The sequence below is a fragment of the Salvia splendens genome, chromosome 3 (assembly GCF_004379255.2).
Source record: "Salvia splendens isolate huo1 chromosome 3, SspV2, whole genome shotgun sequence".
Lineage (NCBI taxonomy): Eukaryota > Viridiplantae > Streptophyta > Magnoliopsida > Lamiales > Lamiaceae > Salvia > Salvia splendens.
Genome location: NC_056034.1, coordinates 15,807,748 through 15,835,710, shown reverse-complemented (window position 1 = coordinate 15,835,710; position 27,963 = coordinate 15,807,748). Strand labels below are relative to the sequence as shown.

At 41.0% G+C, this 27,963-nt stretch overlaps 5 protein-coding genes across 6 annotated transcripts; 1 reads left to right on the top strand and 4 right to left on the bottom strand.

Moving 5' to 3' along the window:
- Positions 1–637: 637 nt before the first annotated feature.
- Positions 638–2,776, top strand: LOC121795235 (putative UDP-rhamnose:rhamnosyltransferase 1). The gene is made up of 2 exons (XM_042193726.1): positions 638–1,228; positions 1,802–2,776. Exons 1-2 carry the CDS (start codon positions 671–673, stop codon positions 2,666–2,668), a joined length of 1,425 nt encoding a protein of 474 aa, XP_042049660.1. The 5' UTR covers positions 638–670; the 3' UTR covers positions 2,669–2,776.
- Positions 2,777–3,470: 694 nt separating this feature from the next.
- Positions 3,471–5,523, bottom strand: LOC121795236 (mitogen-activated protein kinase homolog MMK2-like). Its single transcript, XM_042193727.1, has 6 exons — positions 5,213–5,523; positions 4,933–5,062; positions 4,716–4,853; positions 4,152–4,484; positions 3,894–4,077; positions 3,471–3,813 (listed from the first exon to the last, which is right to left on the bottom strand). Exons 1-6 carry the CDS (start codon positions 5,383–5,385, stop codon positions 3,641–3,643), a joined length of 1,131 nt encoding a protein of 376 aa, XP_042049661.1. The 5' UTR covers positions 5,386–5,523; the 3' UTR covers positions 3,471–3,640.
- A 673-nt stretch (positions 5,524–6,196) lies between these two features.
- On the bottom strand, positions 6,197–9,171 carry LOC121795234 (protein BPS1, chloroplastic-like). The gene is made up of 2 exons (XM_042193725.1): positions 9,042–9,171; positions 6,197–7,456 (listed from the first exon to the last, which is right to left on the bottom strand). Exon 2 carries the CDS (start codon positions 7,441–7,443, stop codon positions 6,382–6,384), a length of 1,062 nt encoding a protein of 353 aa, XP_042049659.1. The 5' UTR covers positions 7,444–7,456; positions 9,042–9,171; the 3' UTR covers positions 6,197–6,381.
- Positions 9,172–20,937: 11,766 nt separating this feature from the next.
- On the bottom strand, positions 20,938–24,020 carry LOC121797200 (probable serine/threonine-protein kinase At1g01540). 2 transcript variants are annotated; one of them, XM_042195947.1, is made up of 9 exons: positions 23,725–24,020; positions 23,316–23,640; positions 22,504–22,811; positions 22,286–22,390; positions 22,073–22,195; positions 21,825–21,995; positions 21,593–21,722; positions 21,320–21,529; positions 20,938–21,236 (listed from the first exon to the last, which is right to left on the bottom strand). In XM_042195947.1, exons 2-9 carry the CDS (start codon positions 23,592–23,594, stop codon positions 21,120–21,122), a joined length of 1,443 nt encoding a protein of 480 aa, XP_042051881.1. In that variant the 5' UTR covers positions 23,595–23,640; positions 23,725–24,020; the 3' UTR covers positions 20,938–21,119. The 2 variants fall into 2 exon arrangements, with proteins under 2 accessions (XP_042051881.1, XP_042051880.1); XM_042195946.1 differs by having other exon boundaries at positions 23,316–24,020.
- Positions 24,021–26,306: 2,286 nt separating this feature from the next.
- Positions 26,307–27,430, bottom strand: LOC121796655 (senescence/dehydration-associated protein At4g35985, chloroplastic-like). The gene is made up of 2 exons (XM_042195461.1): positions 26,964–27,430; positions 26,307–26,690 (listed from the first exon to the last, which is right to left on the bottom strand). Exons 1-2 carry the CDS (start codon positions 27,428–27,430, stop codon positions 26,372–26,374), a joined length of 786 nt encoding a protein of 261 aa, XP_042051395.1. The 3' UTR covers positions 26,307–26,371.
- Between the last annotated feature and the right edge of the window lie 533 nt (positions 27,431–27,963).

The following is a 27,963-nucleotide window of genomic DNA, read 5'->3' as shown; positions in this document are numbered from 1 at the left end:
CGCCGGCGTCGACGAACCCTGGGTGCCCGGCGTCGATGAACCGGAACCACCACCCATGACATTGTACATGCCCCTCAGTCGCCGAACGCGTTGATGTCAAACCTGCCGGAGCCGCCACCGCCAGAGTTTCCGTCGTCGGACATTTTGTGATGAGAGGTTAGATGAAAATTGGAGAGGAAATGAAGATGATTTGGGAAGAATAGATGTGTATTTGTGTGTGAAATGAAGATGACTTAGGAGTATTTAAAGAGTAAAAAATTTAAAAAATAAAAATAAAAAGAAAAAACGGTAATATTACCGTTTTTTGATTTTTGATTTTTTAAATTTAATTTTTTAAAAAAATGATTTATTGTGTCAGCGTGACGAAGCCCACTCGCGGGCCGGCGAGTGGGCGTCACGCATGGCGCCGGAGGGCGCCACGTCGCGCGGGCGCGTTGCGAGACGGCTCGCCATCCGTCTCGGTGGGAGGGCGTCTCGGCGGGCTGGGGACGCGACGGGATGCTGCAACTCGTCTCGCCGTCGTCTCATCCCGGCGTGACGAGTTACGAGCCACCCGCGTGACGCGTTACGGGTGCCTTATTGTCAACATCAATTGGTGCATGTTGCATGATTTTATTTATTCTCACTACCCCCTAGGCATAAACTCTCTCTCTCACACACACATACAAGAATGATGAATCCAGAAGAAGAAAATGAGGTCCATGTTGTGATGGTGCCATGGCTTGCATTCGGCCAAATGATTCCATTCTTGGATCTCTCCATTGCCTTAGCCAAATTCAACATTCACATCTCCTTCATCTCTACTCCCCACAACATTGAGAGGCTCCCCAAAATCCCACAAAACCTATCACATTTGATCAAATATGTGCCCATCCCTCTCCCTCTTCTCCACCCCAATCCTCTGCCGGAAAACGCCACGGCCACGACCGACATTCCGGCAGAGAGAATGGATGATCTGAAGATTGCTTGCGACCTTCTCCAAGAACCATTCAAGAATCTGATTGCTGAGAGATCTCCAAACTGGATAGTGGTCGACTTCTTTCACCACTGGGCGGTTGATATCGCTCAAGAACTGGATGTCCAGTTGATACTTTTCCCCATAGCAACTGCTAGCACCGCAGTGTTCTTCTGGTCGCCGGAGTTCCTGTCAGGCGAGGCTCGGAGGCAGGCGAGGCCTTCGCCAGCTCACATGATGGCGCCTCCGGATTGGGTCGATTTCCCGTCACAGGTAGTGTATACTGTTTCAGGCCAACGTTGCTAGTTAATCCGATGCGAGCTAATCAGGATAGTCCAACAGGCTAATCGGGTTGCTACCATTAAAATTAGCATGTGATCAATACAATACATAGTGATGAAATTTAGTTATTTTTATAAGATGGTAAAATATTTAATTATGATAATTTTGAGATATACTACTATGTTTAAACTCAAACATGATTAAGATGCAAATTTAAACTCAGTCCATCGAATTTCGGGTCAACCTTACTCTAATTGTAGGCTAATGGAGTTGTAATTTTATTAGATTAGAAATTTTCAACCTTTAGGTCTCTAAATTTAGCGGGTTATTCAGGCTCGCCCACAAGCTTTGCGGGCTACACTAACATCCTTAAGTGTAAGTGTTCGGTGATATACACCCGAACTCACATTAGTATGATATTGTCTGCACAAATGCCCTTGCAATTCTTGTTCTTGGGACACTTCCCAAAAGACCTCATATAGTCATATAATGAAGTAGGGATTGCACTTATATATTGTTTGCTTTTTGCGCATTTTCTAATTCTCCGATTTGGGATGGAAACAGGTAGCTTGCAGGAATAGCCATGAAGCTGTAGCTATGCATAATCTTTTATACAGCACAGGAGCTTCCGGAATAGAAGATGGAGCGCGGTTGGCTAGACTAATCCAAGGCAGCCATGCTTTGGCAATTCGTACTTGCATGGAGCTCGAAGGTGATTACCTGAATCTCCTCTCCAAGATCACCGGAAAGCCGGTTTTTCCGGTGGGATGCCTTCCACCGGCGGAGGAAAAGAGGATGATCATGACAGAAGAGCCATGGAGTAAAATCTGTGATTGGCTCGATAAACAGGAGGCATCTTCTGTAGTATTTGTGGGGTTCGGGAGTGAGTACAAATTGTCGAGAGATGAAATCCATGAGATAGCATATGGGATTGAGCTTTCCGGGCTTCCGTTCATGTTCTCGGTGAGGAGGCCCGATTGGGGAGACGATCAGATACTGCCGCCCGGGTTTGAGGCGCGGGTGGCAGGGCGGGGAGTGGTGCAGATAGGATGGGCACCACAGAGGGAGATTCTTTCCCATCCTTCGATAGGGGCTTCTTTGTTTCATGCAGGATGGGCATCTATTGTGGAAACTATAAGTTATGGAAACATTCTTGTGTTGCTGCCGTTCATCATTGCGCAGCCGTTGGATTCGAGGTTGCTGGTTGAGAAGGGATTGGCGGTTGAGGTTGAAAGAGGTGGAGATGGATCCTTTAGTAGAGATGGCATTGCATGTGCCTTGAAAAAAGCTATGGTATCTAAGGAGGGGGAGACATTAAGAGCTCGAACTAGAGAAGCTGCCAATGCGATTTTCGCTAATAAACAACTTAACTATGATTATATTAAGACGTTTGCAGAGTATCTGAAAAATGGGATAAAAGAAAACAAGTAAGCTGTAATTGAAGAGTGTTTGTACTACTACTACTACTACTATATGCTTATGGTATGTAATTTGTACTATTAACTTAATTATTTATGTATCTTATTTTGCGACTGGAAAGCTCAATGTGTCACTTGCTTGATTCATATTGCTTTCCTGAGATTCATTCCTGTAAGCTAATCAACTAGGCAAAATTGAGCCGAACATGCCATGTGATGTGATCTTGACTTCCCATTGCAAAATCGAGCCACGGGGAATGCGAATCTAGGCGACACGCATCATGTGCCGAACCAGCTAAAGGACTTGCACCATCCTCGACGGATGCAAGATGCATTAGCAGTGTTTATCTGGCGAATTACCAACGACAAAGAGGCACGACCACAGGTGATATGAAACGGGAAGACGATGCTCGAAGCCTGGGACGAATTAAGAATCAAGCCGAGAAGAGGTGCTGGATGGCCCAGCGCGTGGGCCCAGCCGGTTGTTTTGATAACAACTAACTCAACAATTTTACCACTACAATCCCAAAGCCCTAATGGAGATCAACGGCAACGATGACGGCCTGCCTTAAGGGGATCCGTTCACCGTGACCATCAAGCTGGCCAGCCAAGGCCAAAGAATTACCGTCAATGACAGTCTGTAAATAATATAGAGTTACACACATGTTCATATAATATAAACCACCCTCATTTCTTGTCTGCATCTGACAAGACTGTTGTATAATGAAAGATGCACTTAAATTAAAAGCATTCACCAAATGAGGGAAATTTAAGGTTTATCAATAAAAAAATTACTACTAGAGAAACAAGGTGCAAACATTAAGGTTAAATTTACTAACTGCAAAGATAATACTCAAATAGACAATATATATATGTATGTGTCCACTACAATTATTACTCATCTCCTCTTTGGTAACTACTTACGTTGTGAAAAACACATGTTCCTGCAGATGTTAGAAATCCACACATCGCACCATTACATTCCTCAGTGAGCAGGGTCAGGGTTGAATTTCACAGACTCCCTCCAGATGAGCTCTTTGATGTTTTCCTCAGTGAATGATGGCAGCTCAAAGTCAAAGACGAAAGGGCGCGGGCAGGCTGGCTCCTCGTTGATGTCGTGGAGAGGCGCCAAATACGGATGGCAGAGAGCCTCATTAGCTGCATATCATCACAGTTAGGACGGACAATAAAGTCACATAAACATAAAATAAGAAAGAGTTGTAGGACATGGAGTGTACCAGTAATACGCTTGCTAGGGTCGAAAACGAGCATTTTTTCTAGTAAGTCAAGAGCTCCAGCTGAAGTGTTGGGGAATCTGGAAGGGAATTGTTGCTTCACGTATTGCGGGAGCTGCCTGACATATCTTCGGGCATTGTCACTTCTAAGGAAACCGAGGCTGGCGTCATCGGGAGAGCCTACCAGCTTTAAACAATAGAAAACATTAATAAGGAAAATGAAACCAAACGAAGAAGAAATGAATAAATTTTTATAAATACCTGTGTGATGAGTCTCAACTGGTGGACATAATCTTTGCCAGGAAACAGGGGTTTTCTTGTCATGATCTCACCAAATATGCAACCCACAGACCAGATATCTATTGCAGCTGTGTATTCCGAGCAATTTAGGAGCAGCTCTGGTGCTCGGTACCAGCGAGTAACCACATACTCGGTCATGAAATCGGTCTCAGATGTGGTCCTTGCAAGCCCAAAATCTCCGATTTTCAGATCACAGTTAGCATTGAGGAGCAAATTGCTAGGTTTCAGATCACGGTGCAACACATTCGCGGAATGAACATATTTAAGTCCTCGCAGTATTTGGTACAGAAAATACTGCAAAAGTGAAATGGAAACTAAATGTGACATCCCAATATAATAGTGTAGCATACAAGAGAAGATCATTTTTCCATCAGCACGTACTAAACCACGACACAGGCCCGTCTACAATGTCAAGAAAGATGGTAACGACATGAGATATTCTATTTGAAAATTCAAAATCAAATCATTTATGGTATGACATAGTAAAATCTTATACCACTAGAAAGAATGAAAAAGAGGCCAAACCCGACAGTGGTCGTCAGTCAATGTTTGATTGGAGTGGATAATCTGATGAAGATCAGTGTCCATAAGTTCATAGACGATGTAGACATCGTTGAAGTTCTCTTTTTGAGGAGGCCGTATGATGTCTTTAATGGCGATCACCTGCATACATATATTGGAAAATGTTTCTCAACTGAAAAATTGTACTACATTATTTGTGTGTGTGTGGGTGTGTTCTTACATTGTCATGATTCATGTGGCGCAGAAGTTTGATTTCTCGCAACGTCCTCCTTGCATCAATTATGTTGTCAAATGCATTGCCGATCTTCTTAATGGCCACCTCTTCGCGAGTCTCCGAGTTCACAGCAGCGCTAAAACAAAAGAAACCATGTCCAAATTCATAATTTTCTTCAACCATTTAAACTCATCATAATTCTACAAACTCCAAATATGTCAGATAGTCATCAAGCTCCAATCTATCCCAACAAACAAGATTAAACAAACAAATATAAGGATATTACCAGACGATGCCATAAGCTCCACGGCCAACAGGCTTAAAAGGAACATATTTCCTCGAAACCTCAAACAGATTTTCGTGCACATTGTACTGCATGTATCTCCCGCCATGGGTCACCACCCCTTTGATATTATGTCCACCATGATCGCCTGAACCAGAGCTCGACTCCACAGACATACCAAACAATAAAAAACAAATAAAATTTGCTAAAACCAAACGATGCTCAACTTCAAAGATGATCAAACTTGTGGGATGAGTTTAGTGCCGGTGTCGCAAAGCAAAGCAAAATGTGAGCTCTCCGACATTAAATTTTGGCCTTTGCTTTTTTATTACAAGGGTGGTGAATACTAACTTTTTAATAACCTGTATGCTTTTGAACTGGAATGACTCAAGGTTACCCGTGAACAAAATTGACTTTTCTCATAAACCATACACCTGGTTCTGATTCTGCCTTCCCTTCTTCTTTTTCATTTTCTTTCTCCTTTCATCTCTTTACTCTTGTTAATTTCCTCACATCAGCATTATTAATTTTGTACATCAAATATCATGCATTCCAATTTTATTATCTGGTGATTTACTCTAAATATGAATTCTTGATTAATTATAATTTTTGACATAACCGTAAATGATCCTTGAATCTATCTTGTGAGATATCATATTCTTTTGACAAAGTCAGAGATACTTTTTAAAACTGAAATCAGTCTTGAGCGGCACCAATTTTTCCAGGAAATTCCCATGAACGAGAAAAAGGTATTAATTCACCACAAATATTGACCAGAACAGAATCAAAGCAATTTGTAGTCCAAAATGCCTTCAAATTCTCCAGAATCCCATTTTGCCCCATATACAAAACTAGAATAGAAGACTAAGAAAAATCAAACTTGATAAAAAATTCAACAAACATTTTCACCCAGCGGTCAAAATAATTAGCTTAATTATAAATAAGGTCAAGAAAAATTCAGAGATGACATGTCAGCACGAACTGCTGTAGATATGAAAGCCATATTTATATATCATTAATACTGATTTTACATAAAGATTCACCCATAATTCTAGTATTACATAGCCAGAGACACAGCACACCTCACATATATTTTGTATATATTCAAACAGAAAACACAGTACTCCTAAACTACATACTTGTGTACAAAGGAGCGGGTTTACATTTAACCTTCAGCAAACCAATGGACCTCCTTTGAAGTTAACTCGTCGCACTCCGTCAGATGCATTACCACCAATTCTAAGGTTACCGAGTAAAGTATCGCGTCCAGTTAGGACTATCTGGAAGAACCTGTCTACGTCCTTTGCGAGTAGATCAAGTCCTTGTGAGAGTTTTCCTGCCGATTTTCCTAAATCTGATGTCGAGCTTACCAAAACTTGAGCTTCAACCAAGTTCTCCTCTTCTTGCACAATTGGGTATAACTTCTTCACATCTGTATCAACAGCTTCTAGCTCCTTCAGTATCGTGGTCCTCCCACTCGAGTGTAGGCTTCTTATTTCAGTATTTACAAAAGCCTGGAGCTCAGAAAATGCGGCTGCCCATGAGAAAGATTCAGGAACCTGTATGTCCATCAACTTCTTTGTGGAACCAGAGAATGCAGCAGCAAATATGCTACATACCAAGAGACTAACCACCTTGACTCCATACATTGCTCGCATCAAGATATTCCCCTTGGCAGAGTTCTTGATTTTTGGTAGGTCCAGTTTCTCAGCCAGTACATCCATGGCACAGAAGCAATTATCAAATCTTGGATTCTTTTTAGCAACATGTTCCTTCCATCCCTCTAGGGAAGAACGGGCCCGTTCAAACTGTTTTGTGGGGGCTCCACCAAAGTTATGCAAAACACATTGGAGAAAGAGGTGGCCCTGTTTCAGCTGAGATATCTCAGAGCTGAAAGCAATGCAGATATCAAGCAACTTCACACTATCATCTAGATACACATCTATCCATTTGTCATCCCAATCACAAACAGGGAGTTCAAGAGCCGTAATTAAAGTTTTCACGTCAGTATGAATTTCACACAGTGTGTCCATCCCAAACCTCATCCAGGATAAGCGCAAGACATCATCCCTACCTACTGGCCTAAGATTGTTAATCCTACCCTGCAATGTCTCCTCAAATGTATTTAACAACGCAAGGAGTTTAGGGGATAGGTATGAGCCCTTCGGTGACATCCTACGAAAAGGATTTCCAAAGGGGAGGAAAGGCCTGTGTGGTTCTTGTGGGCGGCTCATTCTATTATACTAACTGCAAGAGCATATAAAAAATATCCGATTATAAGAAGCAAAACACTCCCAAAGACAGTGAAAGTAAAACACAGTAAGAGGAAAACAACTGTAAACATGTAGTTAGGCAACACTTTAGCAGTGAAAACACATCAGCATCACACATCAGAGATGATCATCACAAGTCAAATAAGCACATATTCTATACATGATCGCAAGTTTTAGCAAGGCCAGACGTATTTTCAGATCAACGGGACAGGAAGGCTGCAGACATCACGATCGTCAAAAACCTAAAAAAAATCCATTCATATAAGAGCTTCAAAACGCACCAAGTTGAAGAAGATGGTATCCTACCAAGTCTAAATAATAGACATGTGACCAATGTTACCAATCTCGTATGGCGGCTTATGGCGGTTCGCCTAAAAACCTCCACAGGGATATGGCGTATTAGTATGGCGGTCAATAATTAAATAAATAAAATAATACTTATATATTTATATATAATTCAGAAATTAGAAAATAATTAAAATATAACTTTTGAAACACTTTAAACAATTAATAAAGTATAAAATACAACTCTAACCTCCATGTTTCTTGCATAATGCCCCATTCCTAAATACAGTACACATGCAATGTTGTCAAAAGTCGGATATGGCGGTGCTATGACAGCGACATGGTGCTATGGCGTTTCCACCACTGAACGTCATGCCATAGCGCCTTGGCGCCGCCATATCCGCTATTTGATAACATTGCATGTGACCACTATCATGTCATATAGAAATTCAGTCAGACCAGGAGTACCTATTTGTCGGAAGTAATAACAGCACAAACACAATTTCAGTTGCTTACACTTGTTCAATGGTTTAAAAATTTCCCATTAAATTTACAAGACATACTCCTAACTCTCCATATCATAGAAATTCTCATGAACCCAACAAAACTCCAGAAAATAATAAAAATCAGCTCGACAAGGGTCCCCTTTTGTGATATAGATGACCCTCTGTCCATTCCCATTCACTCAATCGAACATAATTCTCCAGATGCAGATTCTGGTCATAACAAATGCAAATTTGGACTTCCACAAACCAAAGATGAAGTAAACACAATTTTTTTCAACCAGATCTAGCATTTTAGCCAACATTACTTTTTCAGAAATCAAATATGCAATCCAATCATAAAGATCCGGCCACTTACAGAACCAAGAACAAGAAATTCATGAAACTCCTCAGATCTTCACAAATTAAACAGTCAATGCACATAATTTCGTCATCATCATATTGAAACTCGAGAAACACAAAGTAAGGATTCTTAACACCAACTATACATCAAAAAATGAAAAAACACAATCACATCTACACAATAAGGTAAACCTTCAGCAAACAAGGCATAATCAACATAAAATAACACAACTATCAGAAATCCAGCCAAAATCCATCAGATCCTCACCAAATACTCCATTCAACGGCCCATATCATCATCGTTTACCGCAAACCTCAGACAAAACCTAATTACACACAAAATTCATGGACGCAGAGAGCAGAAACCGACATACGCGAACACACATACATGCTTCGGGATCGATCTAGCGAGAGAGAAGATTTCTGTACCTGAAACAGTACCGGAAGACGCGTAGAGGATTGGTAAAGCTTCGCACAAAGTCTTCGCAAAATGTAGGGTTGTAGAAATTGAATTCCAACATGACAGATAAACAATGTAATCGTGAGACTTGGAGTTGTTGGCACACGTGGCCGAACCTAATTGGCTATCACATATTGCGGGTGTACTTTATGTAGGATGCGGACGCATGTAGCGGACCGGGAAAGCGAAATCTGGCCGTTCATTAAAGCGTGTGTGTTTGGGAAATCGGAGTTTACTTAAAACTTTTCTCATTTTCTATAATTTATTACTCATCCATCTCACAATAATTGTCACTCTTATTATTGTACGAGTTTTAAGAAGAATAAAAAAAAATTAGTGAAATGTGAGATCCACTTTTTTATATTGATTTTATGATAAAATGTGAGTGAAACGAGTTAATAGAATGTAGGACCTACTTACCATTGATGGTAAAAATGAAGTGTGACAATTATTATGTGACAGACTGAAATGGAAAATAGTGACAATTATTATGAGACAGAGGGGGTATTTTTTACAGCAGTGGAGGCACTCCATAAGGATAGCAAAGTGACATTGACTATTGGACGATGCAAATGCAGATGCAAAATTGGGAGAATTGAAAAGAACTTATTTAAGTGATCATAATCCAGGTTAAATTTATCGTGCATTTATTTTGGAATTTGGAAATATTAAACTTGGAGGTTTTCTTTTGAATATTTGAACTTTGAATGATTGTTGAATTGAGTAGGTTGTAAATTTTGATGGATTGATCTTGTTGTTTTGGAAACTTTGAACTTGGAGTTGTTTATTTTTTTGAATATTTCAACTTTTGAATTGAACAGGTTGTAAACTTTGTTTTTAAATATTTCAACTTTTGGATTGAGCATATTATAAGTAGGTTGTATACTTTATTGATCGACCTTGTTGTTTTGGAAGCTTTGAACTTGGAGTTGTTTACTTTTTAAAATATTTCAATTTTTGGATTGAGCAAGTTGGTAAATTTTTTGGTTTTGTTAGTTTAAGGATATTATAAATAGGTTGTTATTATTTCTTTAATTTCTAATACAAAGTGCGTACATAATTCTTTCTGCAAATATATAAACAAATAATGCAATGTAGCGCAAGTGGTGGCTAGGGTGGGCATTTTTCCTATGTAGTGTCGGTTAACCGGGTTGTCGGTTCGGTTCTAACCGTACCGACCGAATTCTATGTGCTAGGGACAATCCAAAATGGAATACGACTCAAGTAACTTGGGATGGATGGAGTATTATTTAGAATCAACGAAGGAACTACTTGGAGTCAAGCCATCGAAATCGTACATACAAAATGTTTCACCATTAGTCCAAAACACCAATAATCAAAGTTAGGACTAATTAAAGTGTACATACAAAATATTTTTATCATTAATAAAAAACGCAAACATGTTTATCAAAAGAATACTCTGCTAAAACAACAAACCAACGTCGATAATATAAAACTCCCTCCTAATTCGACAACACCCCTCATACTATCATACATACTTCCATAAATCAGCAAGATGCATATTAAATGCACGCTAAAACGATGACATTGTCTTGGTCACCATGGTGTACATCACCTGTATTCACAAGCCTCTATCGATTCATTCCACCACATCATCCGCACAAGTAAATGAGACATGATTTGATACTTCTCAAGAACTACCAATACAGTGATCAGTGTTGTCTGCATACTTAAATTCCCATAATGATGGTAATAAACTATTTAGGCTTTTAATTATGGGTGTGTCGTCTCTATAGTGCTTGTGGAGGATTTTCATGATTCTTCCCAACAAGAAAATTGATACGAGATATCTCATTGAATATTCCCTCTACCCTATTATTTAGTTAATTAGTGATTTGCCATATCTTTCCATATATTCTTAGTATCTTTATTTCTTATTCCCTAATTCAGAGTAGTCTTATAAATAGGAGATATTATATTCTTCTATCGCAATCAATGAAATAATCGTTTATCGCCTTTCTTTTTTTCTTTATCGTTTTCTGCAAACCCTAGTTGTCGACGGGATTTCGCCTCCCGGGACTTCTAATCTATCTTCCGGCATCGCGTTAAGGAGATTATCCTTAACAAATTGGTGCTTTCATCCTCGAACTCATGGCCGAAGTCAAGCTTTGTTCATGGTCGGAGATATCGCAAGCATGCGAAGGCTTGCAATTGAATCCAACAGCAGCAACGTTGGAGCATATTCTCGCTAGGTTCACCCGACTCGAGACTCGATTGGTTGAGCATGAGCGAAGGGTAGCAGCAACGCTCCCTCCGTTGCAACCCGATCCTGATCCACCCGACCGACCCCGACTGTACGCCGCCTCACAGCCTCAACCACCGATCCACCGGCAACCATCGCCTCCCTACCAGCCGGACAGCCCCACCAGCACCATGGACTGCTATCATCAACTATCTCACACGTATGATAAGCAGTGTTGGAACCAGCCGCCGCAGCCGGTTCATCCACGACGTGCAACCTGCTGGGACCTTCCTGACTATATCTCTTGCTGGTAACGAACCGATGGCTGGTAAGGCGGCTGGGCAACGGCGTACAGCAGGGGGCCGTCCGGTGGGTCAGGTTCGGGGCGCGACGGGGGAATCGGCGTCACAGCACGCTGCTCCAACTCTTCCAATCTAGACTCTAAGCGTGCCATCCATGCCACTATATGCTGCAAGGTTACGGCTGTTGAATTCAGTTGCAAGCCTTCGGAAGCTTGCAATATCTCCGGCCATGAACGAAGATTGACTTCTGCCATGAGTTCGAAGATGAAAGCACCAATTGATAAGGGTATTTCCCTTATCACGATGCCGGAGACGATAAACAAGAAGTCCCGGGAGGGGGAATCCCGTCGACAACTCAAGGTTTAAACGAAGTACTAAAATAAAACAGAAAGAAGCGTAAATTCATGTATTCATTGATTGATGGAAGAGAATCACAATAGCCCTATTTATAATACTAATACTAACTTAATGAGCAAGAAAATAGATATCATAAAGATACGGTAAATCAAAATAACTAATTAATAAAGATATGGGGATCTTCAAATGGATATGCACGTATCAAAAATCTAGAAGTTTAACAAAATGTCCATGAAATGGTCGCCAGCTTCTACAAAAACTACATATGACCTTACCTCTATTGATCATCACATTTTGTGAGAACTTGACATCCTTCTAATAGCCAGACATTTTGTTAGTATACGAGGTTCAAGAGGTGAAACTAACTGACTCATTTTTATCAAGATTTAAAATCTCTTTTATAGACAAGTATTGAACAGTCCCACCACATTCTAAAGACCCTGCAATATGCATTATTCCCACTAAATTTAAAGATTCAGTTTATTTCCACTTCCAATCAATAGACACTGCAATATGCATTATTCCCACTAAATTTAAAGATTCAGTTTATTTCCACTTCCAATCAATAGGCACTACTCCCACTTCCAATTCTAATCAAGAGACACTACTACTCTTGTCTAAAATTATAGTATAATATAATTAGTTCATACAAAAAAATGCTTTGGTCTTTCCATTTCCATTTCCATTTCCATTTCCATTTCCACTTAGTACAAGAATAAAAAGCCTATTTCATTTTCCTAATTTTATTAAAATGTTATTAATGCACATTTTTGTTATTTTCCCCAAAACTCCCATTTTATATATTTATAGATTATAGATCGTAGATTTTTGGTTCTGTCACTATATATTTGAAATTAATAATAATTAAAGCCGGCTTCCCCCTGCTTGAACATGAAACAATCTTAATTAGATAATAACCTAAACAGATTCATTGGTCATAAACAATATCTTATTATAAGAGCATCCACAATGGTAATAGGTCAGTCATAGACTAGCCACAAACTCCTCCTGCCACACCATCAGCCCTAAAAACTCCTCATGCCACATTATCAGGACAAACAACTATTGAGAAAAGGGGAAGTATCAATAAGCATTAAAGAATAATAGAGTTCCAAGAATGGAGTTCCAAGAAGCATTGAAGATGTGCATGTTCCAATAATAGTGTAGTTCCATGAATATACATTTATTGTATGATCTCAAAGGTCATTAACATCCCTAGAAATATATGGGTGTTGAGTACCATTTCATCATTCAATCAAATACAATTATCTTCTCCCATTGATTTCTTCTTTAAATATGTTGTCTATACCATTTAACATGGTATCAGAGCAGGTTTGGACTCAGATAAGATATCATCATCGTCCTTGATACCTTTCTCGGCCCCTTCTCGTTTTTTTTTTGTTTTTCCTTTTTCCGTTGTACCTGTAACCATAAGCCAAAATGTCAAATGACAACTATATAGTAACCGAAACCTCAGATTCATCTATGGCAGATGAATTTGCCCGGCAGTTTGCCAATTTTATGTGCAATAGTTTTGCGATGAACCAACCAAATCCACCAGAAACAGCTGTCGTGCCATTCAGAATCGACACGCAGCCCCTCCACATTGGTGGGAACAAGTTAAATGGAGAAAATTACGCCCTTTGGTCCGTATTGATAAAGACGGCAATAAGTGGTCGGGGAATGGTCTCTCACGTCACCGGAGTGCCTCATTCCCCACCTCGAACCGATCCAGCCTTCACACAGTGGCAACAAGCCGATCATTGTGTGATCACTTGGTTAATACAAAACATCGAGCCTCGACTGGTTAGTCGAGTTTCACAACATCTGACGGCGAAGCATATCTGGGATGCGTTGGCCGTCACATATGGGAGTGGAAGAGATAAAATCCAGGTGTATGACCTTCAGTTCAAAGCAACCACACTAAGACAAGGAATCAGTTCATTAGAAGAAATATGGAGCCGGTTGGGAGAGATCTGGATTTCAATTGATCAAAAACAGACGAACCCAATGAAATGTCCAGAGGATATGGAGATTCATAACAAATTCATACAAGATCAGAGAGTATGTCAGTTTCTATATGCAATTGATAGCAAATATGAAACAACCAAGAGGGAGATACTGAAAATGGACCCGCATCCCTCCGTCGACTATGCGTACAACCTGATTCAGCAGGAGGAGACACGACTCCGAGTGTTACAACAGGAAAACACCGGCGGAGCAGCTGCCACGGATGGAATCGGAACCGGCCTCGCCATCAGAGGGTGGCAGAACCCTACCGGCAGCTCTCGGGGTGGCGGTCGCGACAGCAACGGTGGTGGTCGCGGCAGCCACGGTGGTGGTCGCGGCGGCGGCAATGGCAGAAATCGGCAAAGTGATGAAGAAGACAAGTCAAAATTGGTGTGTTCCTACTGCAAACGGAAAAGACACACAAAAGATTCATGCTTTGAACTAATTGGGTATCCAGATTGGTGGGAAGAGAAGCACGGCAAGCCGCCGCAACCGCAAACACCCTGGAACCGTGACGGGCACGCCGCCGCAGCAGTTGGAGGCGACGGTGGCAACGCCGTGCAGGGGGTTGCGCAAACCGCCGGTGCTGTCCAGCCAGGAGGAAGGACCGGAAATGAAGCTGCTCAGCCGGTGAACACAACCGGGGCAGCAAACTTCGTCACCGGCGGAAGTGGGAGTGTTATTCGTGATTGGAGTGAAGAATTGATGAGGGAAGAGGCGGCGCCCTATTCAGGTAGATTAGGGTTATGGGGCTCTTTTATTGGAAACCCCCAAATCTTTGGGAAATTGCAGGTTTTACCCCATCAAAATTCTCAGTCACAATTAGCCCCCAAATCTCCTGAAAATTCCATAATTTCCCAAACTACTTGCCAAAATCGATTTCAGCCTCTCGAGAAGCTTGGAGTTGTGTGTGCAGTATCTAATAGCCATGAGAAAAATGATAAATGGATTTTTGACTGTGGGGCAACCGATACCATAACATATGATGCCTCAGACCTTACCAACCTTCAGAAACCTCTAAAATCTCATATCCAAACTGCCAATGGGGAATTTACAGTGGTTGAGGGGGCTGGAACCGTTAACATTTCCCCAACTTTGCAGTTATCAAATTGTCTATATATTCCTTCGATGTCTCATAAGTTATTATCCATTAGTCATGTCACAAAGGAATTGAATTGTACGTTACTAATGCAGCCACAATTTTGTCTGTTGCAGGATATCCGAACCGGGGAGATAATTGGGCGTGGCACTGAACGTGATGGGCTTTACTATGTGGATGAGATATCTCAAAAAGGGACTGCCATGTTAACTCACGGATCAGCTGACCGGAAAGCTTGGTTTTGGCATCGGCGCTTGGGTCATCCATCTATCGGTTACTTAAAATTGTTATTTCCTAGTATTATTCCTAAGCATGACATGTACTGTGAAACTTGTCTTTTATCCAAAAGTCATCGGAACTCTTACCCATTAAGTAATACTCGTGTTGAAACCCCGTTTTCCTTAGTACACTCTGATGTTTGGGGGCCCGCACCTGTTATTGGGGGGCAAGGTTTTCGATATTTCTTAGTTTTTGTGGATGATTGCACTCGCATGACCTGGATATATTTCATGAAACAAAAATCTGAAGTTTTGTCACACTTTACCCATTTCTATAACCTTATCCAAACTCAGTTTCACAAAACCATCCAGGTCCTTCGGTCAGATAATGGGGGGGAGTTCGTTAATTCTACCATGAAACAATTCTTCCAAAACAAAGGCCTTATACACCAAACCACATGTGCTCATACTCCCGAAAAAAATGGTGTGGCCGAAAGGAAAAATCGATCTCTCCTCGAAATGACTCGTTCTATGCTTATAGAGTCAAAAGCCCCGAAACACTTCTGGCCAGAAGCCATTGCCACCTCAGCCTATCTCTTAAACCGATTGCCCACAAGTATTCTCAAACACAAAACTCCTCTACAAGTCTTGTCCACCTTCACAAAAATTCCTCCGCCCTTGACTCTTGAACCTCGCGTCTTCGGATGCTCTGTTTTTGTCCACATTCCTAAACATGAAAGAACTAAACTATCCCCAAGCGCTATCAAATGCGTTTTTGTAGGATATGGGGTAAATCAAAAGGGGTATAGGTGTTTCGATCTAAAGTCCAACCGGATGTTTGTTACAATGAACTGCAACTTTCTTGAAACTGAGTACTTCTTTACCCATCTTAGCGGTCAGGGGGAGAGTAATGTTAGGGATAACAATGATACGGACCCGCTAAGTTGGATCTCAATGCCACTGCCAACGCCAAGCAATCCTGATGCGGATCTATCAGAGAAAACAGTAAGCAATTCCGCTGAGCAAGTCTCTGATGTGGTAGAGTCCATCGTAGAAGGTGGCATCGCCTCAAATATTTCTCCGTTAAGGTTATCCAATGTAAGTAATCTTGTGGATACAGATAATTGTTTGGCTAACACTGTAAGTGCAGAAGAAAATTCAATTGAGACCGAAGAAAGGGAAATTGAGGAAGTCGAGGTCGAAGGAGTTGACCCTGACACTGGGAGGTACATACTTCCACCAAGGTCAAACAGAGGAGTTCCACCCAAAAGGTATACACCAGAGAGGATTGACAGGAAAAAGCGGTACTCTGTTGTGAACCTAGCCAAAGGCCATTTATCAGAGATGGCTCGGGCTTTCGAGAATGCACTATATGAGGAAGAAGAAATACCACAGACATGGGAAGAAGCTATGAAATACAAGCATTGGAGGGAAGCAATGAAGAAAGAGATTGATGCACTGATTCGAAACCACACATGGGAGAAATGTGCTCTACCAGAAGGGAAGCGACCAGTGGATTGTCGATGGGTCTTCACTATCAAAAGAAGACCTGATGGCTCGATAGAAAGGTACAAGGCACGACTTGTCGCAAAAGGCTATACTCAGACATATGGAGTTGACTATTCTGAGACCTTCTCTCCAGTAGCTAAGATGAACACTATTCGGGTGTTGTTATCCATTGCTGCTAATAGGGACTGGCCATTACACCAGTTTGATGTGACGAATGTCTTCCTACATGGAGAGTTGAAGAAGGAAGAAGAAGAAGTTTACATGGAGGAACCCCCAGGTTTTGCAACAGATTTTAAAGCAGGTGAAGGGTGCCGATTGAGGAAGACCTTGTATGGATTGAAGCAATCTCCAAGAGTATGGTTTGGGAAGTTTGCTGGGGCAATGATTAGCTATGGATATACACAGAGCAATTCAGACCATACGCTATTTTTTAAGAAGTTGGGTGATAAGATCACATGTTTAATCATATATGTTGATGACATGATTATTACAGGTGACGACCTAGAAGAGATTGAGGAATTAAAGAAAAATCTTTTTCAGGAATTTGAGATGAAGGACTTGGGGAATCTCAAGTACTTTCTTGGGATTGAAGTGCTAAGGTCAACCAAAGGAATTTTTCTGCGACAAAGGAAGTATATCTTGGACATCCTAGCAGAGACTGGCCTACTGGAATGTAAACCAGCAGACACTCCTCTGGCAGTTAATCACGGATTACAAATCAGAGAAGGAGCCAAGTTGGCTGACCGTAGTCGATATCAGTGACTGGTCGGAAAATTCATATATCTCTCGCACACTAGGCCAGATATTGCCTATGCAGTTGGGGTCGTAAGTCAGTTCATGCATAAGCCGCAGACAGATCACATGGAGGCAGCACTTAGGATTTGTCGGTATTTGAAGGGAACTCCAGGGCATGGAGTGTTGTTCGCCAAAAATGGGCATCTTGAGATTCATGGTTATACAGATGCTGACTGGGCAGGGAACCCAAACGATAGGAAGTCTACAGCAGGCTATTTTACCTTTGTTGGAGGTAATTTGGTAACATGGAGAAGCAAGAAGCAGAAGGTGGTGGCTCTTTCGAGTGCTGAAGCAGAATTTCGTGGGATTAAAAGTGGGTTGACCGAGATTTTATAGTTAAGGAGATTGATGAAAGAGATTAATCTCTCTCCAAGCAAGTGCCAGTTGTATTGTGATAACAAAGCCGCTATAAGCATCTCACAAAATCCAGTACAACATGATCGAACAAAGTATGTGGAGGTTGACAGACACTTCATCAAAGAAAACATTGAGAATGGGATTGTCGAACTCCCTTTTGTTCGCTCTGAGGATCAACTTGTCGACATCCTAACTAAAGCAGTCAACTCAAGGAGCTTTGAAGATGTGCTTTCCAAATTGAGTTTTGGAGATCCCACCACTCAATTTGAGGGGGAGTGTTGAGAAAAGGGGAAGTATCAATAAGCATTAAAGAATAATAGAGTTCCAAGAATGGAGTTCCAAGAAGCATTGAAGATGTGCATGTTCCAATAATAGTGTAGTTCCATGAATATACATTTATTGTAGGATCTCAAAGGTCATTAACATCCCTATAAATATATGGGTGTTGAGTACCATTTCATCATTCAATCAAATACAATTATCTTCTCTCTATGCTTTCTTCTCTAAATATGTTGTCTATACCATTTAACAGCAACTGGACAAGCAATAGGCTAGCCACAATAAACAAAATTATAAAAAACAAATAATTAACAATCACACAAAATACGGAATTAAATTTATGACACAGATACTGGAAAATTCAATAATAATAGTAAAATTAAAAAAAGTACATTAATTAAAAAAATTTACATTAATTTAAAAAAAACCCCTCTTCCACACACGAGCCCCCGCCTCCGCCTCACTCCTCGTGGCCGTAGCCGTCGTTGTCGTTGTTATCCGGGACCCCCAAATCTGCGGCATCTGAGCCCCCCAACTGTGCCGAGGTGGCATCCAAATCGACCCGCATACTCTCGAGCATTGAGTGAAGAAACCTCTTCTCCACAGGGTCAGTTGCCGCCCTCCATTCAGCAAAGATCTTGTGCATCTGAGCCCGCGTTTGTTGACGTGCGAAGAAGGCGAGCTCGGTTGGCGACTTGCCAACAGGGGGGATGCCGACTGGACCTCCTGGGACCCCTGGGCGACCCCCCTCGCTACCCGTTGCGCCCGCCTTTGATCAACCAGGCGAGTGCGGCGAGTAAACGATGGAGGGGACTGGAACTCCTTAACATCCTCGGGGAGGTCGTGGGAACCGCCGCTGCTGCCGCTGTAATCACCGGCATAGTTCAGTCGCTGCTTCTTCGGCCAGCCAACATCGACACCTACCCGAAACTTCTCGGAGTCCATCAGCACCTCATAGCAGTTCCAGTAGGTGAACTCCTTATAAAGTCCGCTATCCTCCTACAGTCCTCATCAGTTTGGCCACTGGTCTGCATGTGGAGGGTGTTGGTGTACAAGCGCGACGTTCTCCGCATCCGTCCACTTCTTCCGTGCCGGACTGTCGTCATCAGCCGGCTGCGACGACTCGCCGACCACCCTTTTGCCCTTCTTCTTCTCTGGTGCGCCCAGACCCCGCCCTACTCCCCCCCGTTTGAACGGGAGTGTCCGCATCCTCGAGATCTATCCCCAACTCCTCTAAGGAGAAAGTCTCACACCCAGTGAACTGCGTCTCTGATGGGGTCGATGTGTGCGAAGAAACAGTAAAAAAATCAAGACTGGGGCGATAGACATTGCCCCCCCGGGCGTCCCTACATCTCTGGCTGCCACCCCGGCATCATCTGCATCCCGGTTGCCCACCCCGACATCATCTACATCCAAGGGTACATGTTGTAGTACCCGGCCATCGGACCCCATCCACCTCCCACGGGTACCGTGGGAGTTTGAGACCCGCTCGTCACTGGAGTAGACTCGTTGTTGTTCTCCATTTTGCTTTATTGCTCTTGTATAGAAATTAAATGAGAGAGAAAACTCGTTAAAACAAGCGGTGCGAATGAAAATGACGTGCAAATCGCGTATATATAGTGTTTCAAAAATTAAAAAAAAAAGTGTTGGTCGATCGTCCGCCTACAATGGCTGCCAGTCGATCGGCGAGCGCTCAAAAATCGGCGTGCGCTCGCCGAAATTCTCACCGTTTTTCCGCTCGCCGCCTACAATGGTTCGGCTAGCAGACCGGCCAGCGCCGGGAATCGGCCGGTCCGCTAGCCTCCATTGGAGATGCTCTAATAAGATATAACGATGAAATTAGGTCGACTCTGCAGCCGTATAACGTTGAAGTCATTTTAACTTGAAAGGGAAAAACATTGCAGTCGTTTATTTTAATGAGAATAATACCTGCTATTGTTACTTGTTGAGATGCGTAACAACTTGTGTTTCTCTTATTAAGATCACTGCCTAGGTATTTTGATTTGGTAGCAATAATAAGATACGGCAAAAAATACGTGGCAGCCTCAAAATAATGCAGGCTTCACTTTGTGTTAGTACTATAATCTACCTAAGCATGTAATACACCGTAACTCTCAACTACAATTCATATCTTGCCTTAACCGGCCTTACCAAACGAGCCTCACATAATTTATCACTAATAATAGGCATCATGGAAATATAAAATGCCATAGCCATATACTAACTGTATATGTGGTGCACACAACACAACCTAATAGTCTGTACTATATAATATTGAAATAAAAAAGTATAGGAGCGCAATAATAAATATAGTAATATAATACTAATATAATAACAAAATAAGAGGATATTATTCAGTGGACAACAGGGTACAGTCCAATAATGCGTGAGTTGTTCCTTATCTGTGTGCGTGATTGTGAGAGAGAGAGAGAGAGTTGGCCGAAGACGCTGTTTTCCAGCTCACGCAGCTATATCAATTGATAGCAACTCATGATGTATGATGAACCACGATCTCATAATTTGAGCAAACTTATCAATTCGAATTTAATCAATTGTACTACTAATTTCCAGTTCACTTATCCAACTATCCACCTCTATCCTCAATAGTCAATAGTGATTGTGGTCTGTGGAGTTTCGAGTCATCAATCAAATGGTAGAGAGTGTGACGCCCAAAACTACACAATATCATATCACAGCATTGCTGTTCCAGAATAGGTGCAATTATATATGAACATGGATTCCAACAATTTCCTCTAATTTACTATAACAGTAAAAAATGAATCGTTCACTTTACACAGCCTAGCTATATCGACCACATTTAATAATTTATGCAACTATATATTGGAGAAGGAAAAATGGTGATGGAATAACCAAGCAGATCAAAATATTGAGGAACAGTAGCATAGCACCCATCTTGATTATACAGCCATCTCACTATACCTATGACTTCTATTGCTTTCTCCTTCACTGCATTGTTTATTGATCATGCCACGATCACCTACGGAACTGGAAGAGTTCCGCCCAATTCGCCGCTCCTGGAGATCAAAAAGATCAGCCTACCTCTTTTGACTCATTTAATACTTTGAAATCAAGAATACTGAGCAAGAGCAAGACTTACCTCGCGAGAATGGAAGTCTTCTGATTCCAGCATGTGTATCACGTGTCCCATCTTGGGCCGTTTCTGGGCATCAGGATCAACACATCGAAGGGCTGCCAAGAGCAGGCGCTTCAGCGCTTTGGAGGCAGGCCGTTCCGGCAACTTGGGATCTGCTACTTCCTCAGATTTCCTGTTTCCAACCATCATCTTCAGCCACTCAACCAGATTGACCTGCATTGTATTTGTTTCTAGTGAGACTTTGGTCCGCAAGCTTGGCAGTTGATGTGAACTAACCTCTTCTTTTGGCCGGGAATAATCAACCGGTGATCTACCGGTGATGATCTCCATGATCAATATTCCAAAGCTATATACATCACTCTTCTCGTTCAGCATACCAGTGCAAGCATATTCAGGAGCAACATAACTAGCAAACCAATGAAGAACAGTTTATAGCAACTCAACCTCACATGAAATTACTCAATTAAAAAAATGATTTTTTATGAAGTATAAATTATGGATTGCTTACCCAAATGTTCCCATCACTCGTGTTGTCACGTAAGAAATCTCTGGATTCAAAAGTTTAGCTAGACCAAAGTCAGATAATTTAGGATGCCACTGATGATCAAGCAGTATGTTGCTGGACTTGATGTCACGGTGAACAACCTTTGGCTCCAGACCTTCATGGAGATAAGCCAATCTGCAACGAAGAAGATAATCCAAATATAAATAGAAGGAACAACCACGGGCAGGTCAGATGTTTTCAAACTACCGCACCCTTTAGCAGTTCCAATGATTATATTCACACGAATCTCCCATGTCAAAGGGCTGACTTCTCTCACATCTCCATGAAGCCATTGCTCCAAATTTCCATTATCAACATATTCATAGACAAGCATCCTGCATACAAGCACACATAAAAAACGAAAAACATTAAGTCTTAATGCTTGATGCACATATGTAGCTTAAACTGAAATTCATTTATGATACCTGTAGGCTCCTTCGACACAGTAACCGAGCAACCTGACAAGATTCTTGTGTCTAACACGTCCAATTGCATCCACTTCAACCTTGAACTCTTTTTCCGCTTGTCCCCTAAGAAATGTCAAGGGAAAGACATTCACATAAAGTTCATATAAAAAAACTCTTCAACCTAATCAACAAAACCATGCATTAAATGAATGTAACAATTTGAGAAACCACTTTACCTGTTGTTCAACAAATTCTTTACAGCTATACGGGTGTTATCAGCTAACTCGCCATAATACACAATGCCGTATCCACCTTCACCAATCACATTTTCATCAGACAAACTGTTACAGGCTGCCTCAAGCTCTCTCAAAGTATACCACCTTCCCCATCCCAAATGGGACACCTCTGGCAACGACCCATTGCCACCACGCGATCCTGTCTCAGCCCCACTAGTGCCCTTGCTCTCGCCACTTGATCCCGCTCTATCAGAAAACACAACCCTGTGCTCCACCTTCCCCATATCTATCTGTATCTCTGGCACAGCCTGAGATTTTCATATCCATATAAAATAAATCACTCCTCTAAATAATCTAAACCTTGTTATCGTTTTTAATTATTGACAATGCATTAAATAAATCATCATTTGGATTTTCCAATACAGGATATCTGTTTCTGTACAAGGAAATCAATTTGAAATAAAATCTGTCATTAAATTCAGATGAGTTCAATAGAGTAAATATCTGAACAACTAAATTGAAAATAACAAGTAAACATCAACTTCAAAAAATAAGCAAAATCGAAATTCATGGAACAAAACGATTGAATGCTACTATCATAGGCATGTGAGCTCCCAAAGTAAAAAAAAAAAAAAAAACCTCAAAATGATTTTCTCAGTCCAACTCGAATCGCTACTGATTAAGCAATCAGAGCAAATCACGATTTATGAACCAGAGAATAATTTATCCCTAATTCACCAAGCAATAAGTTCCTGAAGATTTTTCATTATAAATGGAAAAAAATTACAAATCGAAAAAATTCAGAAACTAACCTGAGGTGCGACGGAGCGTTGCTCAGCGGCGTCGCGGGCGATCACCTGTATCTCCTTCGATATGGACGGACTCATCTCGCTCGCCGAGAAGCGCAATTTTCCCTTGCTGCCGGCGCTACCGCGGCGGCGGAAGGCGGTGATGCAGAGCGACACGAGGAAGAGAATGAGCACTATGACTGCTCCGATTACTATCCCGATCACCACCCATAGATGCAGGCCGAAGATCGATGTCCTGTTAGAGAGCTCGGTGTCCACAAACGCCGTATCCAAAACTGACATTTCTTCTGTGATTCACATCCACAAAATCAGCCGCTTCCCCGCGTACCTATCGATGTACGAGAATTAACGAATGCGAACTCTGCGTGTGTGAGATAAGGTGAAAAATACACATGCAAGGAGGAAACTGAACTGGTTGTGAGATATGAATTCAGTGTATTGAGTGTTTGCTGATAAATTTGTGTTCAATGGATCCAAGGTGGAAACTATAAAAGTGAACTGCTTGTGAGATAGGAATTCAGTGTATTGCGTCTGTTCGCAATTGGTTTAATAAATTTGTATTCAATCGATTCGATTCCTCCGGCTCCGGCGAGTGTGTAGAGAGAGAGAGAGAGAATCGGTGAATTAGACTAGAGAGTGGACAGTGTGTGTGTTTTGATTTGCCTGCTTTTGCTTTATCGAAGGTTTTTATATTCTAATCTTTCATTTGCGACGGAGCTCTTTTCCTTTTCTCTTTTTATCTTTCCTTTAGAAAAATGAAATGCATATATCATGATATTAATATTTATGACTCGAATAAATTGGCGTTTATTCAATTTTCTCTGTCATTGGTCAAACACCATACATTACTTTTCCATATCTAAACGCATAGTCAACTCAAAATCTATAATTTAGTAAGAAAATTATGGGTTAATGTTTGTTCATAATTAAAATAGTTCTTCTATTAAAGCCTTTTTTCCTGTTAAAGTGAGATCAAAGTTCAAAATTCGAAATTTAAAAGTTAGTTGTTTTTCTCTAGTTTAATAGGTAACTAATCAATATGAATTCTTTAACGAATATATAAGGTACTCCCTCATTCAATTAATTACATGGTTTTCAATTTCAACTGGGGAATTACTATATTATATTGAACCTTAATAGTATGATTATTGATTACTCACTCAGCAATGTATATGGTGAATAACTTTATAAATATCAACTCTAGCTTCATGAAGCATTCACTTTAGAAATACTGCATTTGATTTTGCTTGCAAAATATTTTGAAAAATAGTTGAAATTTTTTATACTGTCAATCTGTATGAAACAAATACTAACAAGCAGGAAAACATCGAGTATAAATTGGAAATTACAAAAGTTAGAAATGGGATTGAAAAATAAACAATTTTTAATATCTAAGTTTAGAAATGGTCCAAATAATTAACCCTCAGACTCATGGAATTTCAGGACCCACTATAATGAGAATAATGACACGTGGCGAGCAAAGACGCATTCGATTGACGGAGTCAAGCTAGAAAGCGGAGCGCATAAATCTGCAATAAGATAAGAAGGGGATTATATGAACCGTTTAATTTAGGTTTCTTAGGCCATCCACAGTAGGCGCCTAGCGACCGCCCAGCCGAGCGCCGGCGCTGGGCGGTTCGCTGGGCGGTTCGCTGAGCGATCTATTGCAGCCGCCCAGCGGGCGATTGGAGAGAGAAACCGCGCAGCGCTGGGCGGTCGCGTGGTGCTGGGCGGTCCGTTCGGCGCTATTGCAGCGCCCGGATCGCCCAGCGCACCGCCTAGCGCGAAAAAATAATTTTTTTTTCGAAACACTATATATACGCGCTTTGTTCGTCATTTTCATTCGCACCACTTGTTTTAACGAGTACTCTCTCTATCTTAATTTCTGTTCAAGATTAACAACGGAAATTTAATTCCGTATATTGTGAGATTATTAATTATTTCATTTTGTATATATTTGTTAATAGTGATGTGGCTATTATTATTAATGTTTCCCGTATATGTCTCGTAAATTAAATTCCGTATATTGTGTGATTGTTAATTATGTCATTTTATATAATTGTTATTAGTGATGTGGCTATTGATGTGGCTGGGCTATTTATGATGTGGCTAGGTTATGGCTGGGCTATTTATGATGTGGCAGGAGGATTTTTAGTGCTGATGATGTGGCAGTGGCTAGGCTATGGCTGGGCTATTGCTGGGCTATTCCTATTGTGGATGGCCTTATAGGCAGAAAAAGGACCGTCACTGTTACATAAAGTTTAAGAATATCAATTATATGTGGCTCTATCTAGCTTTAGCTAACTGGTTTTGATGTGACTGAATTTTACATTTTTTTCCATTAATGAAAAATATGTAATCGACGAATATTTATTCAAATTATCTTAAATGGCTTACCAAACAAATTTTTAATAATGTGGGTGAATTGTGAAAATTTTATCAAATTTTTACTCCACACATGCTCTTTCAAAATTTACTCCACACATAATTATGGAGTAGTATCTATTTTTCACTCCACATATATTCTTTCAAATATTTTACAAGTGATCTTATTTTTATTATTCCATAAATCCCAATTAAGTTTGGGAAAAAATTTTGAGCATGAACGTTTAAAAATTGTATTGAATTGATTAAATTAAATAAAATACAATAAGAGAAAATACGAGAAAATATAAGAGAGAATAAAGTAAGAGTGATTAAGTATTTTGTTTATTATAAAAAAATGATTCAAGTTTATTGGGACGTTCCAAAAATGAATGCGACTCAAACTTAGTTGGAACAGAGAAGGGAATATAATTTTGGAGATATCTAATGCTCAATAACATGTCAATGCATGTAAGCAATCATGTTGATTTTAATTATAATAAGTTTCATTTTATAGAAATTATTAGTAGTATTTTATCTCATCACCATAAAAAAAATAGTAACAATTATACTAGATATTACCTAGCATAAGTTGGAAAATGCTAGAGAAGAAACTACATCAGAAAATAATCCAAATTATGTAGCCTTTTCTTTTTCTCGGTTATTGTTTGATGCATTTAGTAAATGTAAGTTTCTTAAATGGCCAAGTTTAATACCCACGTTAACAATATATATATTGAGTAGACATTATAGCCCTCAATATTTTCTATTTTTTCCCAAAATACTCTTTTAAGCCCTAGCTCCATATATATTATAATTTCCTTCCGATTCTTCTTCCCCTCCCTACTGAATCCATCCAAGGAAGCAAGAATGATCTCTCCAGGAAGAAGGCTGAAGAATTTCTTCCCCACTGCAGAATTCACAACTGAACTAGTAAAGAAACCAGAGACCTTCACAACCCCCGAGAGCAGCCCGGTTGCAACCTTCTCCGGCATCTTCGTCATCTGCTTCATCCTGCCACAATTACAACCATGATCAACTAATCAACTTCATCACCAAGCAATACACACTTGTACAAACAGCATTACTATCAGTACCACAACTAACATAAGATGAAAGCTCCAGCCACACAATCACAAAAACTATCCCCAAAATTCCTTATACTTCAGCAATAATCAATACAGAGAACTGAAGGCAAACCATTATACACAAAATCAATCTTAAAAATTCTTTTTTTTAATTAAATTCAAAGATTAAAGAATTGAAATGGAAGAAAGAAACTACTACCTCTTCAATCTCCTCAAAGCTTGAGGGCTAACCTCAGAACTTGAGCCTTTCCCCATTCTCTTAGTTAAGAATTCATTCCCCCATTTAAGCCTATCGACAGTGACATCTCCACACCACAAAATCCCCCTCACCAGCTGCCCTGACCCGGCGGCGATCAGCTTCGCCACGCTCCCGCTATACTCCTCCACATTCGGCGCCAGCGTCGTCCAATACGCAGCGGCGCTCTTCTCCACCTCCTCCTTCTTCTCCCCCTTCATCTCCTCCGGCGACACCTCCCGCGCCACCGTCCCCCACCACCCCTGCTCCACCACCGCCGCCTCCTTCTCCACCTTAAACGCGTTGAATTTCTCCAGCACCGCGTCAAGCTCCCTCACCTTCCCCTCCTGCCCCTTCGCCGCTAAAGTCAATCCGTAATTCAAAAGAGAAAAGGGGAAGAGAAAGATGGAAGAGAAGAGAGGATTGAGCATGAGCGGGATAATTTTGGAAGGTATTTAGAGCATCCACAACCGTGCTCTTGCCAGCGGCACAGTTATGTGCCCGACCCCATTTTTTCTGTCTGCTCTCTGGCAAGAGCACAACACCCACAACTGTGCTCTTCCGCAAGAACGAGCACAATTAATTTAAAATTCAATTACACAAAAACATTTCCATAATACTAAAATTCATTAAAAAACCACAATAAATATTACAAATTACAAATAAAATAAATAAATAAGACATAATTAAAATCCTAAAAATTAAAAATTACATAATTAAACTCCTAAAAATAAAAAATTACATGATTATTGGCTAATATTACCCGAGGAAGACTACGCATCCGGCGGCACCAACCCCAATTGTTTATTGAGACCCAATATCATGTCCTCGTGCGTTTGAAGTTGCGTGGGGGTCATAGTTGACCTATCGGCCATATTGAGTTGGGCCAAAAGGGCCCACAACGAGTTGTTCGGGGGTGGAGGTGGAACATAGGGTGCGGGTTCGGGGGCGGGGGTCGATGGAG

Coding starts and splice junctions, on each gene's coding strand:
- LOC121795235 (XM_042193726.1), top strand. CDS start 671: ATGATGAATCCAGAAGAAGAAAATGAGGTCCATGTTGTGATGGTGCCA. Junction 1,229..1,801: donor GGGTCGATTTCCCGTCACAG/GTAGTGTATACT, acceptor GGATGGAAACAG/GTAGCTTGCAGGAATAGCCA.
- LOC121795234 (XM_042193725.1), bottom strand. CDS start 7,443: ATGAGCCGCCCACAAGAACCACACAGGCCTTTCCTCCCCTTTGGAAAT.
- LOC121797200 (XM_042195946.1), bottom strand. CDS start 23,594: ATGTCAGTTTTGGATACGGCGTTTGTGGACACCGAGCTCTCTAACAGG. Junction 22,812..23,315: donor AACGCTCCGTCGCACCTCAG/GTTAGTTTCTGA, acceptor TGAAAATCTCAG/GCTGTGCCAGAGATACAGAT. Junction 22,391..22,503: donor AAGAATTTGTTGAACAACAG/GTAAAGTGGTTT, acceptor GACATTTCTTAG/GGGACAAGCGGAAAAAGAGT.
- LOC121796655 (XM_042195461.1), bottom strand. CDS start 27,430: ATGCTCAATCCTCTCTTCTCTTCCATCTTTCTCTTCCCCTTTTCTCTT. Junction 26,691..26,963: donor GCTTTGAGGAGATTGAAGAG/GTAGTAGTTTCT, acceptor TAATTGTGGCAG/GATGAAGCAGATGACGAAGA.
- LOC121795236 (XM_042193727.1), bottom strand. CDS start 5,385: ATGTCTGTGGAGTCGAGCTCTGGTTCAGGCGATCATGGTGGACATAAT. Junction 5,063..5,212: donor GGAGCTTATGGCATCGTCTG/GTAATATCCTTA, acceptor CTTTTGTTTTAG/CGCTGCTGTGAACTCGGAGA. Junction 4,078..4,151: donor AGTTGAGACTCATCACACAG/GTATTTATAAAA, acceptor TATTGTTTAAAG/CTGGTAGGCTCTCCCGATGA.